At 35.7% G+C, this 17,753-nt stretch overlaps 1 protein-coding gene and 1 non-coding gene across 2 annotated transcripts; one reads left to right on the top strand and one right to left on the bottom strand.

Annotated features, from left to right (window-relative positions):
* Positions 1-4,576: 4,576 nt before the first annotated feature.
* LOC112790351 (uncharacterized) lies at positions 4,577-5,582 on the bottom strand. The gene has a single exon (XM_025832701.3). The coding sequence runs from the start codon at positions 5,384-5,386 to the stop codon at positions 4,736-4,738; it is 651 nt and encodes a 216-aa protein (XP_025688486.1). The 5' UTR covers positions 5,387-5,582; the 3' UTR covers positions 4,577-4,735.
* A 12,063-nt stretch (positions 5,583-17,645) lies between these two features.
* LOC112793783 (small nucleolar RNA R71) lies at positions 17,646-17,753 on the top strand. Its single transcript, XR_003198478.1, has one exon. It is a non-coding gene; the product is annotated as a small nucleolar RNA R71 (small nucleolar RNA).

Here is a 17,753-nt window from a genome sequence, read left to right as displayed (position 1 = left end):
ATAAGCTTCCTAGACCATCAACTCACTCTCAAAACCCTAATTTCACTCCTTCACCTTCTCCTTCTACCTCTCCTCCTCGCTCTGCTCCCATGGCACGAACCAAGACCACGCTAAGGCACCCTGCCCCTGCCAAGCCGACACCACCACCGAAAGCCACAACTTCTAAGCCAGGCTCCTTAAAACCTGGTTCTGCGAAGCCTAGCTCCTTCAAGGGCAAACGTCCGGCGCCTGAGGAACCTATTCCCGAACCAACACAACCCAAATCCAGGTCGGTTCCTGTGCGCTCTCAACGAGTGAAACAGAACAAAGGACCTACTCAATCTGAAAGGGTGGTCTTAGATGATGAAGATGATGACTTTGTTCCTGAGGACTCTCCGTCCCTATCCACTGAGGGTACATCCATCTCTACTGGGAAGAAATTTGCTTTACTAAATATGGTAAAGGATGTTGTTCAGGAATTCATTTTCCAATCAAATCACATGATTGCAATGAGCAAAGAACAAAGGAAATTAGCTAGCAAGCATGAGAATTTCCTAAAGAAATCAAGGGAGAGAGTGGCTGTGTTCATGACCTTCATTGATAACCTTCAAAAGGATGACGACCCTGCCACAGATGTTGAAGAGGAAGCTGATTCGGAGGGGAATGGTTCTAATGCCTAAGATTTGTCTCATGAAAACTGCTGCTGTTGCTCTCTTTTTGTCTCATGAATTTTGTTTCTTTAGCTACTTTTGAACTGTCTTTATCTTGGATGACTGTAATAACTCTAAATATTGTTGCACTTTTGTTAATTCAGTTAGTACTTTGGACTATGGTCTAACTCTTTTCTGCAGGTTCAATATGTTGCTTTGTTGATCTTGCTTGTTGTCTGCCCTTGATGACAAAAAGGGGAGTAGGACAATAGGATGGTAAAATGTGTTAGGTAAAATGTGTTAGGATACGTTTTTGGCTGTTTTTGGCTTTACTGCATCAAAACTTGTTTTCACGTGCTGCTTTTGCTGCTGATATCAGCTTAATGATTGGGCTGGTTATATATGGTGTTGCCTATTTGATGTGTATAGCTCTTCACTGTACTATCTTTAAGTGTAATGTAAAATAGGAACAAAGAGGAAAGCATAAATTCAACGGGAGCTAATCTTGAATAGGAAAGGGGGAGCAACACAAGAGCAAATGACAAAATTCAAAGGGAGTTTCTGAACTCACTCAAATTCATTTCCTTTTGATTATTGCTTAAAACCATGTTTGTCATCAAGGGGGAGATCGTTGAGTTAAGAAATTAACCAAATTAATTAGTGATGACAAACATTATTTTTGGGAAAAATAAATAATTAGTGTTGATTAATTATAATTACTTATTACTAATTATTTATTATTGCAGGCCAAAATTCAATAGCCCAAATGAAATGAAAAAGCAATCAGCAAGGATGTTGGGCTGAAAGCAAGATTAAGAGCCCAAGGAAAAACAAAGAAAGAAGCCAAAGAAATCAAAACGGGCCAAGCATATCACTACCCGATCTAAGCCCGATCTGATTTCAGAAAAGTGATTCCCTCCATCTTGCTCAAACCAAAGCAACGTTCCCGTCTCTTTGTCTAAGTCAAATCAGAGTTTCAAAAAAGTAAGAAAGAGAAGAGAAAGCTTCTTCCATAAGCTTATCACCAAAGAAGCAAGAAAGAGAAAGATTAAGCTTGAAAGGCAGATTTCAAATCACCCAGTTCAAACCAAACCAAGCTTAGGTTAAAGGTAACTCATTTCCTCTTGCATGCATCAGATCTTCATCTCTTCTTTCCAACTCTCTGCTCTATCCGAAATGGGATACAAAGGAAAGATAGTTTCTGTTCTTCTTTGCTGTGTATCCACGGTCTTAAACATGACTTGGGGACCAAGTTGATGTTCAAGGGCTAAGATTAAGTTGACCATTGGAAGAATTCTATGGTTGCTAATTTATGGCTTTCAGTCAAGATGAAAAAGTCAGAGGCGAAGTTTCTAATCTGGGGATTAAGGAGAAAAAGTGAATCTGTGGGTTGGTGAAGCTCAAGGCTCAAGGTGTTGACCTTGGAAGAAGAACCAAGAAAATGCAAGGAGATAAAAGAAGCTTGCTGTTCATTCAGAAGGCAAGGAGAGAAAACTAGAGTATTGAAGTATTGTTTTGAGAAGTGTTCTTTGAGAAAGTTCAACTAACTGGACAGTGTAACCTAACCAAAGGTGCATTCCGCCAGTATGAAGAACTGAATCAGAGGCTTGCTAATTTGGTTTTCGCATAGCACAAAGGCTGTTGATGAAGTCAATCTCCTTCATGTTTTACTGATTGTAATGTACTTTTCTATGTTTATCTTTCTGTAATTTCTTGTAAGAAAAGGCATCGTGAGAAAGCTCAAGTAAAAGCTATGAGAAGAAAAAGGCTAAGTGATACACTTGAGAGAAAAGCCTAGAGTTATTTTCTGATTTCTTTAGGTTGGTTAAGTGTCTTGTATCTTGTACCTGTTTGGTATCCCTTTCTTAGTTGGGTTAGCACTAAGAGTGAATAGTTAGGTGTTAGCATAGCCAATGTCAAGTTAGATTAGAACTTGAGTGTGAAATTGGTGTATGTAATACTTTTAACTATAGTGGAAATTCCTCCATTGTTGTGGAGGAGACTGGACGTAGGTTGCATAGCACAAGGCAACCGAACCAGGATATATGCTGGTGTTAGCTTTTCTCTTCTCTGTTGTGTTCTATTTTTCTGATATTCATGAGACAAAAATAATTTGTCTCATAAATTTCCGCTGCTGAGTACAAACAGAATCAGAATTGAAAGTTTTGTTTAAAAGGGTTATAACAGCTGCAAAAAGGAAGGCATAGATTCAACTCCCATTCTCGAAGCCTACTACAACCTTCACTATAAATTATATTTTGTTAACTTTTTATTATGTTATATTTTAATTTATTTTATATTTAATTTGACCCCTCTTATAAAATTTCTGGATCTGCCACTATTTATGGTATCAAAATTTACTTATATAATGTGTTAAGTGATACCACGATATATATCTGACAATTTTAATTAAGTACTAATATGATAGGTTTATAAAACTAGATCAAAGTAATTTTAAATTAAAGGATTTTAATGCATCAAGTCTTCTCAATTTGAAATTAATTTAATCTAATTGCATTAATTTTTTATAATAACAGCTAATTAAGATTGTTAGAGGTGTATTATATAGTTAGTATGATATTATTTAACATATTATATCAGTAAATTTTGATGTCGTTAATAATAAAAAGTGATAAAAAGATTAATATGATTCTTTAAAAAAATAAAAACAAATATAATTAAAGAAAATTTTCGAAAATCAATTTAAAAAATAAATAATTTTTTAAGAAAAAAAATGACAAGTGTAAAAGATGGCTCAAATTGCATATATATATATATATATATATATATATATATATATATATATAATCCAATTACCATTCACGTTTTTTCTTTTTCTTATCAAGGAATAGATTGCTTTACTTGTATGACTTAGATGTCTCGTATTTCTCGAAAAAGCGATTCGATTGATGGGATTTAGTATGATACTTATGAGATTGAAGAGATTCCAATATTTCTTCTTAGAACGTATTGATTTGACTCCATAAGCGGGACCACCACCCCCTAGCATGTTGCCGCCAGAAGCAAAACCTCGTATTTCTTCTAGAAAATGTCCTAATTGTTCCAGAGCAACTAGAAAGAATATATATATATATATATATATATATATATATATATATATATATATATATATATATATATAGAGAGAGAGAGAGAGAGAGAATGCTAGGGGGACAATAATTTTGTTGAATAATGTGAATAATTACCAATCAAATAAAAACACACTACATCTCCAAATTAAACATCTAAATTTTAATATTAAAATAATCATCCATATACTAGTAAATAAACATCTGATATATCTATTATTTATATTATTTAATATTTTTATTGTTTACCTATACTTTTCCTATATATATATATATATATATATATATATATATATATATATATATATATATATATATGAATAAAAGGGAAGTTACAACTTGCTATGCTGTATGCTATCAATGTCTCACAATATTCTAGATGAGGAATTGAATATTCCAATAAAAGTGGTCAGAAATTTGAGTAATATGTATGTAAATAACATTTTAGGTTTAAAGTATATTCATCAGTATAACAAACAAAATAAAATAACGTTTACCAATAAGCGATTAAGCGATGCCTGTTAAAGTTGCATCTTCAGCCAAATATTAAAGGATTAAAATTTGTATTCCGCTTGAAAAATAGAAGAAAAAAAAAATCCAACCAAAACATGCATTACTAATAAGACGAAAATAGGGTAGCTTTTCATTTATTTTACATTGGGTTAGCTTTTATGACTTTGTGGTTTTTTTTTTTTTTTTGCTTCAATCTTTTGTGTTGAGTTCGTTTGGTAAAAAAATAAAAACAATTTAACATAGCTTTTATCAATATTTAGACATTAACATTCTCAACTATCAAATTCGTATAAAAAAATTTATAAATCTCATAGTATTGATGGTTGAGATATGTTATTATCTAAGTTTTAATTGCAAAAAGAGTGCACATGTATCATTTATCATTATGAAACAATCAAATCTACTAAAGTAGTGTAGATTTCTTCATCCTATTACACATCACATGCTTCAAATCAAAATAAATAATTGAAACATGAAATCCAAAAGGTTGTTCTATGATGGATATTAATTTCTCTTGAGCAGCTCTCTATAACGTAGTATTGAATCAAGCCTCTGAAGCCTAAGCTGCTGCTTAAACCTGTTGATGAAATCATCAGCTTTCTTGTCTACTTCTTCTCCCAATAACTCCTCTCCCTCCCACCTTCTCGATAATAAGTTCCTTATTCTTCTATCCTCATCCGAATTCACCCGATCCAACCCGTCCTTTGTAGCACTGGGTTGGTGTCCGGATCCGAATTCAGGTTCTTCCTCTTTAACTTTCTTTGTTGATTCTGATTTGTAGAATTTTATTGACTTTAATCTTTCCAACAAAGATGGAGTCCGGGTCAACTCATATTGAGCTGAGTCATCCATTCTTTCGGAGGAGTTGACTTGGTCTAACACAGATTGACCCAGACTTTGTTGGGCCAACTCGTGATTCTCCTGAACTGAGTTATGTCCATCATCTTTATAGGAATAGAGGTTGAAGGACATGACGCGGTCCAGAAGAGAAGTAGAACGGACGAGTTGACCCGAAGAGTCAACTTGCTGCCGTTGATGATGGGTGGCGAAACGAGAAACGATGGCTATGGTACCGATGACAAGGTTGACGAAGACGAAGAGACAAGTGGGTGTGAGCCAGCTGGCAATGAAAGAAGAAGCTGTTTCAAATACCATGGCGCGTTTTGCTTAATCACTTCTGGGTTGATGAGATTCTTTCTTCTCTTTGGTATGCCCCTTTAACTTCTTGATGAGATATATGAATATATAGCCAGATGAAACTGCAACTAAGAATGTGGTGGAGGTTTAATCGGAGGTTATATATAAAATTATGTTATAATATGTTGATGGCTTTGACGTTTCTTCTTTTCATTTGGCTGTTTCTTCGCTCTTACCGAACTACTTTATTCAAGGGTTTGGGGTCCAAGAAAGTTATTCACCCAATCACACTTATTATTTTTTATTTAAAAATTTGCTATTATGAAAATAAAATATTTATGAATGAACACAAAAAAATTCTATGTTAATAATATCTCATTTTTATAATATATACTTAACAAAAAATTACTAAATTTTAAAAATAATAATATCTTATTTTTATAATTATATTTATAAAATATTGTATCAAAATTTAATCTAAAACAGTTTTTAAAAATACATATTTATTGTTAGACATTTTTACTGCATTTTAAAATTATTTAAAGATATTTTTGTCAATAATAAAATTTACATATTTTTGTTGGCGTTTGAATAATTTGACGATATTTTTTGTAGTTAACACTATATATAATACAAGATTTTTATTTAAGTTAAAGAAGTTTTAAATTATTTTAATTAGTTAGTAAAATTCGATATGCTTTTATTTATTAATTAAACATGTGGCTTTTATGGTTGGTTTGGTTTAAAACAGACAAAAGTTCAAACTAGATTGAGAATATGATTTTACCAAAAAAGCTTTTTTATATAAAAATTATTTAGTGTATATATTAGTGGCCAAGTTGCGAATATGCCATTTTTTCTTCTTGAAAAAATAAAATGAAAAATGGAAATTATATCGGTTGCTTTTAGGGTGATATTGATACTGAATTGATTGGGATTCACGAATTGAAATATTGAATACACGCAAACGCAATAACAATTTCTAAAGTGACGCAAATACCAGTGATGCATGCAAACTTTGCCTACTAAGCGCGCCATTGCTTTTTAACTGTTATATATACAGTTTTTGTCTTTCGGACAAAAGACTAGTAAATTAATCTTTATAATTAGAAATTATATATATATATATATATATATATATATTACATACTAAAATAAATAACTTTTTTAATAAAACAATCAAACCTTTTTTACGATATTTTTTTTATGAACACGTGTTACAAATTCGATCCACAGATTTCATATTTGAAGTAGCTTTTAAACCCAGTTACCCAAAACCAAATTATACCACTCTTTTAGAAGGTCCAAAACTGATTTATTAGAGCTTCTAACCAACATTTAAATTCAAATGACTTCTTTATTTTAGTTAAATAAAATAAGAAAAGATATTCACCATTACCTATATAAAAGAGAGTCCTAGATCCTTTCAGGTATTCATTCATTCTTCACACTTTATATCTCTTAGATCCATTCTGACTTGAACGTCGGAGTGTTTTTACAGGTACCACCCTCTATTGCTCCAGTCAAATAATCCGACATCCGCCTTGACCCACAAATTCTCGATCTATCTCTCAATTCGTACTAGAGACGTCTTGTATAATACGTATTTTTTAATTATAAATATGATTTTAGTCCAGATATCTTATTATTTATGAAATTTAATTACAATATTACTATAAAATTATTTTGTATTTATAATAATAATATCTAGAAAATAATAAAAAATAATTTAAACAATAAAAATTATTTTATTTAATATTTTATTAAGTATTATTAAGATAATTATATAATTTTAAATATAGTAAATATATAATTTAATATATTATATATATTAAATTATAAATATTATATTATATAAAATAATTTTGGATATTATTTTTTTAGCATTATCGCCTTATAACAATAGCTGATTATGTATCTAGTGTTCATATATGGCTAAAGAAAACTCAATGTCACATTAATGGAAAGAAAAGCGATGACAAACACGTAATTTAATTTTTGTTAATGTTTTAAAATAATAACGGTTGTGAGTGTAATAATAAGGAACAACTGTTTAATAGTCGTTTTCATGTTCCTATCAGAAAGCATATGCATATTATTAATAATCATATTGCTGACATAATTATCTCAACAACCATTTTGTATTAAAAAATTTAATTACTTAACAACTCTTCAGATCATATTAGTTATATTTATGTTTTTAAGCAAACATACTCATCTGATGATGTGGATTAAGTAATGAGTGCATATGTAAACGCTATGATTTTAATAAATTTGTTGAATGACTTTGTAGCTATCCACTGGTGACTCTGATCTTGACCACTGTTTTTATCATTATTGACTTTCCTTACACACCAATCTTCTTGTAACACACATGGTCTTTGAATATTATTATTTTAAATGTAACATAAGTGATGTGGACTTCTAATACGTAATGATATCACATACATTAAGAAATTTTATTAGCTAGAAGCTTTTGGACTCAGTATCATACTTATCTTTATACATCTTTTTATATGTTATATATATTAAGTAAAATATTTTGTATAATTATTTAATTATATCTAAATTTTAATAATTATTAGTTATTCTATTAATAAAATATTATATAATTAAAAATATATATAAAATTCTTTTATATTACTAATATATTAAAATTAATTTTTATTTTGTAAAAAGAAAAAAACAAATGAGCAATAAAAGAGAGAAAAAAAAGAGTTCACAAAAGAAAAAAGAATAAAAGGAAGCGTGAAAATGGTAAGCTCAATTAATTTTGTTAGTTAATTACCTTTTAATTTATATCAATGGAGGTTACAAAATATCTTAGCTAACTAGTCGTCTAATGATAATATTTACTAACTCCTAACTATATAGATAAGCTAAATTCTAAGATATACAATCAGATAATATGTCCTTCAAGTTAGAAGTGTTAGGTTTATGAAAATCGAGCATACCAAGTTTGGAAGTACATGATGAAAAAGGAGAAAGAGCAAGATAGGATTTTATGAATAGATCAGCTGTATAAATCAGTAAAAGACGGATTAATCCATTGAATAGTTTTTTCAAACAATGTAGTAGTTATGAAAGATGGGATTGGGTGCAATGTATTTTGATGATTGGCTATTGCAGTAGAGAGAAATTGGTTGAGGGTGATCAATGTGAACGTTCTTGAGTAGATAAGAACAGCAGCGTGCTTCATAAGTTGCTACAACTAATGACTTGTATTCTGCCTCAGAGAATGATCAGGATATGATGGGGTTGCTTCTTGTTCTTCTAGGAAATGAGAGATGAACCTAAGAAGAAGCAGAATCCAATGATGGAGCAACATATGTTAGGATTATGTCCAATTTGAATAAACAAATTTTGAGATTTTGAGCTTAGAATTGGCTGCAAAAAATAGTCCAAAGGCTAATGTAGACTTGATATACTTTAACACATGATGGACAGCTTGAAGATGGATAATAGAGGGCTTGCTTAAGAACTCACTAAGCTTTCCCACTACAAAACAAGTGTCTAATAGTGTATTTGTGAGGTAAACTAACCTATCAAATATCTACAATACTGCTATACATCAATTAATGGTGAACTTGATTCCTTTGACAATTTGAGAGTGTAGACCATGGGAGCGGAGGTTGGTTTACAGATTAACAGTCCACCTTCCTCTAATAAATCTAGTGTATATCTCTGATAAAGGTTAATCCCTATATTTGTTCTTGCAAAGAAAATATTTCAAATTGGCGAAGTCCTTAGTCTTGAATTATTTATCAAGAATGGACTTTATTGACTAAATTTCTGCAAGGTCATTTTCTGCAAAGACCAAGACATCAACATAAGCCAATATAATAGTGAAAGAAGAAAATGAGACAGATTTGATGAATAAGGAATAGTCATTCTTTGACTATTTATAACCATTAGCAGAGAAGATTAAGCATAATTTGAGATTCTACTATCTGCTAACTTGTTTGAGGTCATATAAGGACCTATCAAGCTTGCAAACCAAGTTAGCTAAAGAGATAGGTAACCCTGGTGGAGGCTTCATGTACATGGTTTTCTTCAATTCTCCATGTAAGAAGGTCGTACTAACGTCAAGTTGATGATAATACCAACCATTAGTTGTAGTGAGGGCCAGTATTGGTTCAGTAGTAATCTTGACTACTGGACTAAAAGTATCCAAATAGCTCAAACCATACCATTATATGTAGCCTTCGCACTAATCGTGCTTTTTGCTTCTCTATCGAACCATCAAGGTTAAACTTGACTTTGAATACCTAGCAACAACCAATTGCTTTCTTGCATAGTGGTAAAAGTGTAAGATTCTAGGTTTTAGTTTGCTCGAGGCCAAAAGCTCCACACTAATGGCCTTTCTCTAGCATTCTTGAGTGATAGTATCTTTGTGGGTTTTGGGCTCATCAATTGTGGAAACACCGAGAGAAAAGGATAATTTATTAGTAGATAGTGTAGAATAAGAGACAGAATTAGATATGAAATATTTGTAGTTGGATGAATGCATCAATTAATGAGTAGAGATATTATTTGCGCATCGAAAATCTTAAAGATACATTGGAAACTCTTTTATTCTATTTGATCTTCTAAGTGGTGCTGGTGGATTAATATGTTTTGAATTTGTATGCTCGATGTGTTGTGAAGGTGTAATAATTCGAATCGTGCTAAACATTCATGATGCAATTCATGTAAAATTGTAGAATGTGATGCATGAAGAGAGCGAGTGATTTGTAAATGCATGTCCTGCTGAGAATGCAATTGTGTGTTAAGGTGTTGCTGTGTAAATTGAGTGTATGAGAAATGTCCAACCATTGGACAACTGAGGTAGGTTCAAGAGAGATAGTCACCACTACAAGGAAAACGTTGAATACATTCGGATTTAATATCGCAGAATAACAAAATTTTTACTGGCGATTTAGGTGTGAAATTCATCATGTCAAAATATTACTGGCGGATTCTCATTTTCAACGATAAATCTGCCAGTAATAATTAGAAGAAAAACGACGAAAATGGCACGACATATAGGGTTGGGTTTACTGGCAGAAAAATCCGACGGTAAACCCACTTAGTGAGACGCTGTGTTTTGGTAACCTGCAACATATTATCGTCGGATTTATCCACCAGTAAATCTAATGGTAATTGTGCCCTAAATTCGAACTACGAACCCTCTTCCTCCTCATTTGAGTTTCTCTCTCTCTCTAACCCTCCTGCCTCCCACACTCTCTCAACCCCTCTCGTATCTCCGGCAACCCCTTCCTCTCTGGAAGCCACCTCTGGCATTGGCAGCCCCCCTCTTTCTTCGCGCTATTCGTCGTTTTTGTCATCACCGTTGCTGCTGTCGGATTCTGTCGTTGCTACTACCGCCACTTTTTCCTCCGTCTTCTTCTCGATGCTAGTGCTCTTATTCAGGTAATGCTTCTGAACTTTCCTTTTTCTAAATAGGAATAAGGTATGATTTCTTATTATAATTTTGGTTCTGATTCATTATTATAATTTTGTGTTTGTTATTTTGGTTCTGATTCTAACCAAAACATATTTTGAGGTGTTGTTGATTAAGTTATTGGTTTGATGATGAACAAATTAAAACACCTAAGTAGTTAGGAACTCAACTAATTAGTTAACTGATTAAGTTATTTTGGATATGTTTTGGTTGTTTTTAGGTTTTAATTTTTTATTGAGGTTGGTTGGATTTGTGAAAATCGAAAAGGTGGATATATGTCCAACTTTAGGGGGGTTATGTCAAAATTTTTTCCAAATAATATAAACATACACAGAATTTGTGTTGTATTTGCTGATTTATGTGATTTAAAGTGTCTATGAATTTTATCTTTGCTATTACATAATTTTTGTGACTAGTGTTAATTGATATACTCTTTGCAGATATGACAAGAGGTAGAGATGTCACGGATCGACCTTGTGGTCAAGGTAGAAGGGGGGTTCTACTAGTACCCCTGAGACTTCTCACTCCTCGCCCTCTACTCCAACTACTCCTATGACATCACAGGCAATGAGTATACAGGATCAGTCATTCATCATGGTCCCTAATCCTATTTACGTGGCTTCTACTGCTGCTCTACCCCCGTAACTAGAAAGTCATCTGGTGCACGAAATTGTGATCATCAATGGCGCCATCAACATGGTACGCACAATTGTAATCTCAACTCTTTATCACAACTTCGGACAACTAACCAGCAAGTGCACTGGGTCGTCCAAGTAATAAACCTTACGCGAGTAAGGATCAATCCCACAGAGATTGTTGGTATGAAGCAAGCTATGGTCACCTTGTAAATCTTAGTCAGGCAGATTCAAATGGTTATGGATGATATATGAATAAAGCATAAAGATAGAGATACTTATGTAATTCATTGGTGAGAATTTCAGACAAGCGTATGGAGATGCTTTGTCCCTTCCGTCTCTCTGCTTTCCTACTGTCTTCATCCAATCCTTCTTACTCCTTTCCATGGCAAGCTGTATGTAGGGTTTCACCGTTGTCAGTGGCTACCTCCCATCCTCTCAGTGAAAATGTTCTACGCACCCTGTCACGGCATGGCTAATCATCTGTCGGTTCTCAATCAGGTTGGAATAGAATCCAGTGATTCTTTTGCGTCTGTCACTAATGCCCAGCCTTCAGGAGTTTGAAGCTCGTCACAGTCATTCAATCATTGAATCCTACTCAGAATACCACAGACAAGGCTTAGACCTTCCGGATTCTCTTGAATGCCGCCATCAATTCTAGCTTATACCACGAAGATTCCGATTAAGGGATCCAAGAGATATCCACTCAATCTAAGGTAGAACGGAGGTGGTTGTCAGGCACACGTTCATAGGTGAGAACGATGATGAGTGTCATGGATCATCACATTCATCAAGTTTAAGAACAAGTGATATCTTAGAACAAGAACAAGCTGAATTGAATAGAAGAACAATAGTAATTGCATTAATACTCGAGGTACAGCAGAGCTCCACACCTTAATCTATGGTGTGTAGAAACTCCACCGTTGAAAATACATAAGAACAAGGTCTAGGCATGGCCGTGAGGCCAGCCCCCATGATCTAAGATAGCATAAGACTAAAGATAGCTACCAAGATGAGAATACAATAGTAAAAGGTCCTATTTGTAGAGAACTAGTAGCCTAGGGTTTACAAGGATGAGTAAATGACATAAAAATCCACTTCCGGGCCCACTTGGTGTGTTCTTGGGCTGAGCATTGAAGCATTTTCGTGTAGAGACTTCTCTTGGAGTTAATCGCCAGCTTTTGTGCCAGTTGGGGCATTTAACTCCCATTCTTGTGCCAGTTCCGGCGTTTAACGCCGGGCAGTTTTGAGCTGATTTGGAACGCCGGTTTGGGCCATCAAATCTCGGGAAAAGTATAGACTATTATATATTACTGGAAAGCCCAGGATGTCTACTTTCCAACGTCGTTAAGAGTGCGCCAATTGGGCTTCTGTAGCTCCAGAAAATCCACTTCGAGTGTAGGGAGGTCAGAATCCAACAGCATCTGCAGTCCTTTTCAATCTCTGAATCAGATTTTTGCTCAGGTCCCTCAATTTCAGCCAGAAAATACCTGAAATCACAGAAAAACACACAAACTCATAGTAAAGTCTAGAAAAGTGAATTTTGACTAAAAACTAATAAAAGTATACTAAAAACTAGCTAAAACATACTAAAAACATACTAAAAACAATGCCAAAAAGCGTATAAATTATCCGCTCATCACAACACCAAACTTAAATTGTTGCTTGTCCCCAAGCAACTGAAAATCAAATAAGATAAAAAGAAGAGAATATGCAATGAACTCCAAAAACATCTATGAAGATCAGTATTAATTAGATGAGCGGGGCTTTAGCTTTTTGCCTCTGAACAGTTTTGGCATCTCACTCTATCCTTTGAAATTCAGAATGATTGGCTTCTATAGGAACTCAGAATCCAGATAGTGTTATTGATTCTCCTAGTTAAGTATGATGATTCTTGGACACAGCTACTTTATGAGTCTTGGCCGTGGCCCAAAGCACTCTGTCTTCCAGTATTACCACCGGATACATACATGCCACAGACACATAACTGGGTGAACCTTTTCAGATTGTGACTCAGCTTTGCTAGAGTCCCCAATTAGAGGTGTCCAGGGTTCTTAAGCACACTCTTTTTGCCTTGGATCACAACTTTATTCTTTTTCTCTTTTTTTTGTATTCACTGCTTTTTCTTGCTTCAAGAATCAAATTTTATGATTTTTCAGATCCTCAGTAACATGTCTCCTTTTTCATCATTCTTTCAAGAGCCAACATTCATGAACAACAAATTCAAAAGACATATGCACTGTTCAAGCATACATTCAGAAAACAAAAGTGTTGCCACCACATCAATATAATTAATCTGTTATAAAATTCAAAATTCATGCAATTCTTCTCTTTTACAATTAAGAACATTTTTCATTCAAGAAAGGTGATGGATTCATAGGACATTCATAACTTTAAGGCATAGACACTAAGACACTAATGATCACAAGACACAAACATAGATAAACATAAGCATGAAAATTCGAAAAACAGGAAAATAAGGAACAAGGAGATTAAAGAACGGGTCCACCTCAGTGATGGCGGCTTGTTCTTCCTCTTGAAGATCTTATGGAGTGCTTGAGCTCCTCAATGTCTCTTCCTTGCCTTTGTTGCTCCTCTCTCATGATTCTTTGATCTTCTCTAATTTCATGGAGGATGATGGAATGTTCTTGGTGCTCCACCCTTAGTTGTCCCATGTTGGAACTCAATTCTCCTAGGGAGGTGTTGATTTGCTCCCAATAGTTTTGTGGAGGAAAGTGCATCCCTTGAGGCATCTCAGGGATTTCATGATGAGTGGGATCTCTTGTTTGCTCCATCCTTTTCTTAGTGATGGGCTTGTCCTCATCAATGAGGGTGTCTCCCTCAATGTCAATTCCAACTGAATAACAGAGGTGACAAATGAGATGAGGAAAGGCTAACCTTGCCAAGGTAGAGGACTTGTCCGCCACCTTATAAAGTTCTTGGGATATAACCTCATGAACTTCTACTTCCTCTCCAATCATGATGCTATGAATCATGATAGCCCGGTCTATAGTAACTTCGGACCGGTTGCTAGTCGGAATGATTGAGCATTGGATAAACTCCAACCATCCTCTAGCCATGGGCTTGAGGTCATGCCTTCTCAGTTGAACCGTCTTTCCTCTTGATTCTCTTTTCCATTGAGCGCCCTCTTCACAAATGTCTATGAGGACTTGGTCCAACCTTTGATCAAAGTTGACCCTTCTAGTGTAAGGGTGTTCATCTCCTTGCATCATGGGCAAGTTGAATGCCAACCTCACATTTTCCGGACTAAAATCTAAGTATTTCCCCCGAACCATTGTAAGCCAATTCTTTGGGTCCGGGTTCACACTTTGATCATGGTTCTTGGTGATCCATGCATTGGCATAGAACTCTTGAACCATTAAGATTCCGACTTGTTGAATGGGGTTGGTAAGAACTTCCCAACCTCTTCTTCGGATCTCATGACAGATCTCCAGGTATTCACTCTTTTTGAGTTTGAAATGGACCTTAGGGATCACCTTCTTCAAGGCCACAACTTCATAGAAGTGGTCTTGATGCACCCTTGAGATGAATCTCTCCATCTCCCATGACTCGGAGGTGAAAGCTTTTGCCTTCCCTTTCCTCTTTCTAGAGGTTTCTCCGGCCTTGGATGCCATAAATGGTTATGGAAAAACAAAAAGCAATGCTTTTACCACACCAAACTTAAAAGGTTTGCTCGTCCTCGAGCAAAAGAAGAAAGAAGAGAGTAGAAGAAGAAGAAATGGAGGAGATGGAGGTGGCTTTGTGGTTCGGCCAAAGGGGGAGAAGTAGTGTTTAGGTTGTGTGAAAATGAAGGAGTGAAGATGGGTTTATATAGGGGTGAGAGAGGGGTAGGGTTCGGTTATGAATGGGTGGGTTTGTGAGGGAAAATGGTTTGAATTTGAATGGTGAGGTAGGTGGGGTTTTATGAAGGATGGATGTGAGTGGTGAAAAGAATAGTGGGATTTGATAGGTGAGGGGTTTTTGGGGAAGAGGTTTTGAGGTGATTGGTGAATGGGTGAAGAAGAGAGAGAGTGGTGGGGTAGGTGGGGATCCTCTGGGGTCCACAGATCCTGAGGTGTCAAGGAAAATTCATGCCTGCACCAAGTGGCGAGCAAAAATGCTCTTTATGCCAATTCTGGCGTTAAACGCCGGGCTGGTGCCCATTTCTGGCGTTTAACGCCAGCTTCTTGCCCTTTCCTGGCGTTTAACGCCAGTCTGGTGCCCCTTTCTGGCGTTAAACGCCCAGAATGGTGCCAGACTGGGCGTTAAACGCCCATTTGCTGCCCTTACTGGCGTTTAAACGCCAGCAAGGTCTTCCTCCAGGGTGTGCTATTTTTCTTTCTGTTTTTCATTTTGTTTTTACTTTTTCAATTGATTTTGTGACTTCCCATGATCATCAACCTACAGAAAACATAAAATAACAAAGGAAAAATAGATAAATATAACATTCGGTTGCCTCCCAACAAGCGCTTCTTTAATGTCAGTAGCTTGACAGTGGGCTCTCATGGAGCCTCACAGATCCTCAGAGCAATGTTGGAACCTCCCAACACCAAACTTAGAGTTTGAATGTGGGGGTTCAACACCAAACTTAGAAGTTAGTTGTGGCCTCCCAACACCAAACTTAGAGTTTGACTGTGGGGGCTCTATTTGGCTCTATTTTGAGAGAAGCTCTTCATGCTTCCTCTCCATGGTTATAGAGGGATATCCTTGAGCCTTAAACACAAGGGATTCTTAATGATCAATTCTCCTCTGTCAACATCAATCACAGCCTTTGCTGTGGCTAGGAAGGGTCTGCCAAGGATGATGGATTCATCCATGCACTTCCCAGTCTCTAGGACTATGAAATCAGCAGGGATGTAATGGTCTTCAACTTTTACCAGAACATCCTCTACAAGTCCATAAGCTTGTTTTCTTGAATTGTCTGCCATCTCTAGTGAGTTTTTGCAGTTTGCACCTCAAAGATCCCTAGCTTCTCCATTACAGAGAGAGGCATGAGATTTATGCTTGACCCTAGGTCACACAGAGCCTTCTTGAAGGTCATGGTGCCTACTGTACAAGGTATTGAGAACTTCCCAGGGTCCTGTCTCTTTTGAGGTAATCTTTGCCTAGTCAAGTTATCCAGTTCTTTGGTGAGCAAATGAGGTTCATCCTCCCAAGTCTCATTACCAAATAACTTGTCATTTAGCTTCATGATTGCTCCAAGGTACTTGGCAACTTACTCTTCAGTGACATCTTCATCCTCTTCAGAGGAAGAATACTCATCAGAGCTCATGAATGGCAGAAGTAAATTCAATGGAATCTCTATGGTCTCAGTGTGAGCCTCAGATTCCCATGGTTCCTTATTAGGGAACTCATTGGAGGCCAATGAACGTCCATTGAGGCCTTCCTCAGTAGCGCTCCCTGCCTCTTCCTCCTCTCCAAATTCGGACATGTAGTTCATGTTAATGGCCTTGCACTCTCCTTTTGGATTCTCTTCTGTATTGCTTGGAAGAGAGCTAGGAGGGAGTTCAGAAATTTTCTTACTCAGCTGACCCACTTGTGCCTCCAAGTTTCTAATGGAAGACCTTGTTTCAGTCATGAAACTTTGAGTGGTTTTGATTAGATCAGAGACCATGGTTGCTAAGTCAGAGTGGTTCTGCTTAGAATTATCTGTCTGTTGCTGAGAAGATGATGGAAAAGGCTTGCCATTGCTAAACCTGTTTCTTCCACCATTATTGTTGTTGAAACCTTGTTGAGGTCTCTATTGATCCTTCTATGAGAGATTTGGATGATTTCTCCATGAAGGATTATAGGTGTTTCCATAGGGTTCTCCCATGTAATTCACCTCTTCCATTGAAGGGTTCTCAGGATCATAAGCTTCTTCTTCAGATGAAGCATCCTTAGTACTGCTTGGTGCAGCTTGCATTCCAGACAGACTTTGAGAAATCATATTGACTTGCTAAGTCAATATTTTGTTCTGAGCCAATATAGCATTCAGGGTATCAATCTCAAGAACTCCTTTCTTCTGACTCGTCCCATTGTTCACAGGATTCCTTTCAGAAGTGTACATGAATTGGTTATTTGCAACCATTTCAATGAGTTCTTGAGCTTCTGTAGGCGTCTTCTTCAGATGAAGAGATCCTCCAGCAGAGCTATCCAATGACATCTTGGACAGTTCAGATAGACCATCATAGAAGATACCTATGATGCTCCATTCAGAAAGCATGTCAGAAGGACATTTTCTGATCAATTGTTTGTATCTTTCCCAAGCTTCATAGAGGGATTCACCTTCCTTCTGTCTGAAGGTTTGGACTTCCACTCTAAGCTT

This window comes from Arachis hypogaea, chromosome 3, assembly GCF_003086295.3.
Source record: "Arachis hypogaea cultivar Tifrunner chromosome 3, arahy.Tifrunner.gnm2.J5K5, whole genome shotgun sequence".
In the NCBI taxonomy this organism is placed as follows: domain Eukaryota; kingdom Viridiplantae; phylum Streptophyta; class Magnoliopsida; order Fabales; family Fabaceae; genus Arachis; species Arachis hypogaea.
This window is presented reverse-complemented; position numbering and strand designations above follow the sequence as displayed.

Bases quoted from the DNA above. Each gene is read 5' to 3' on its own strand.
- LOC112790351 (XM_025832701.3), bottom strand. From the start codon at position 5,386: ATGGTATTTGAAACAGCTTCTTCTTTCATTGCCAGCTGGCTCACACCC.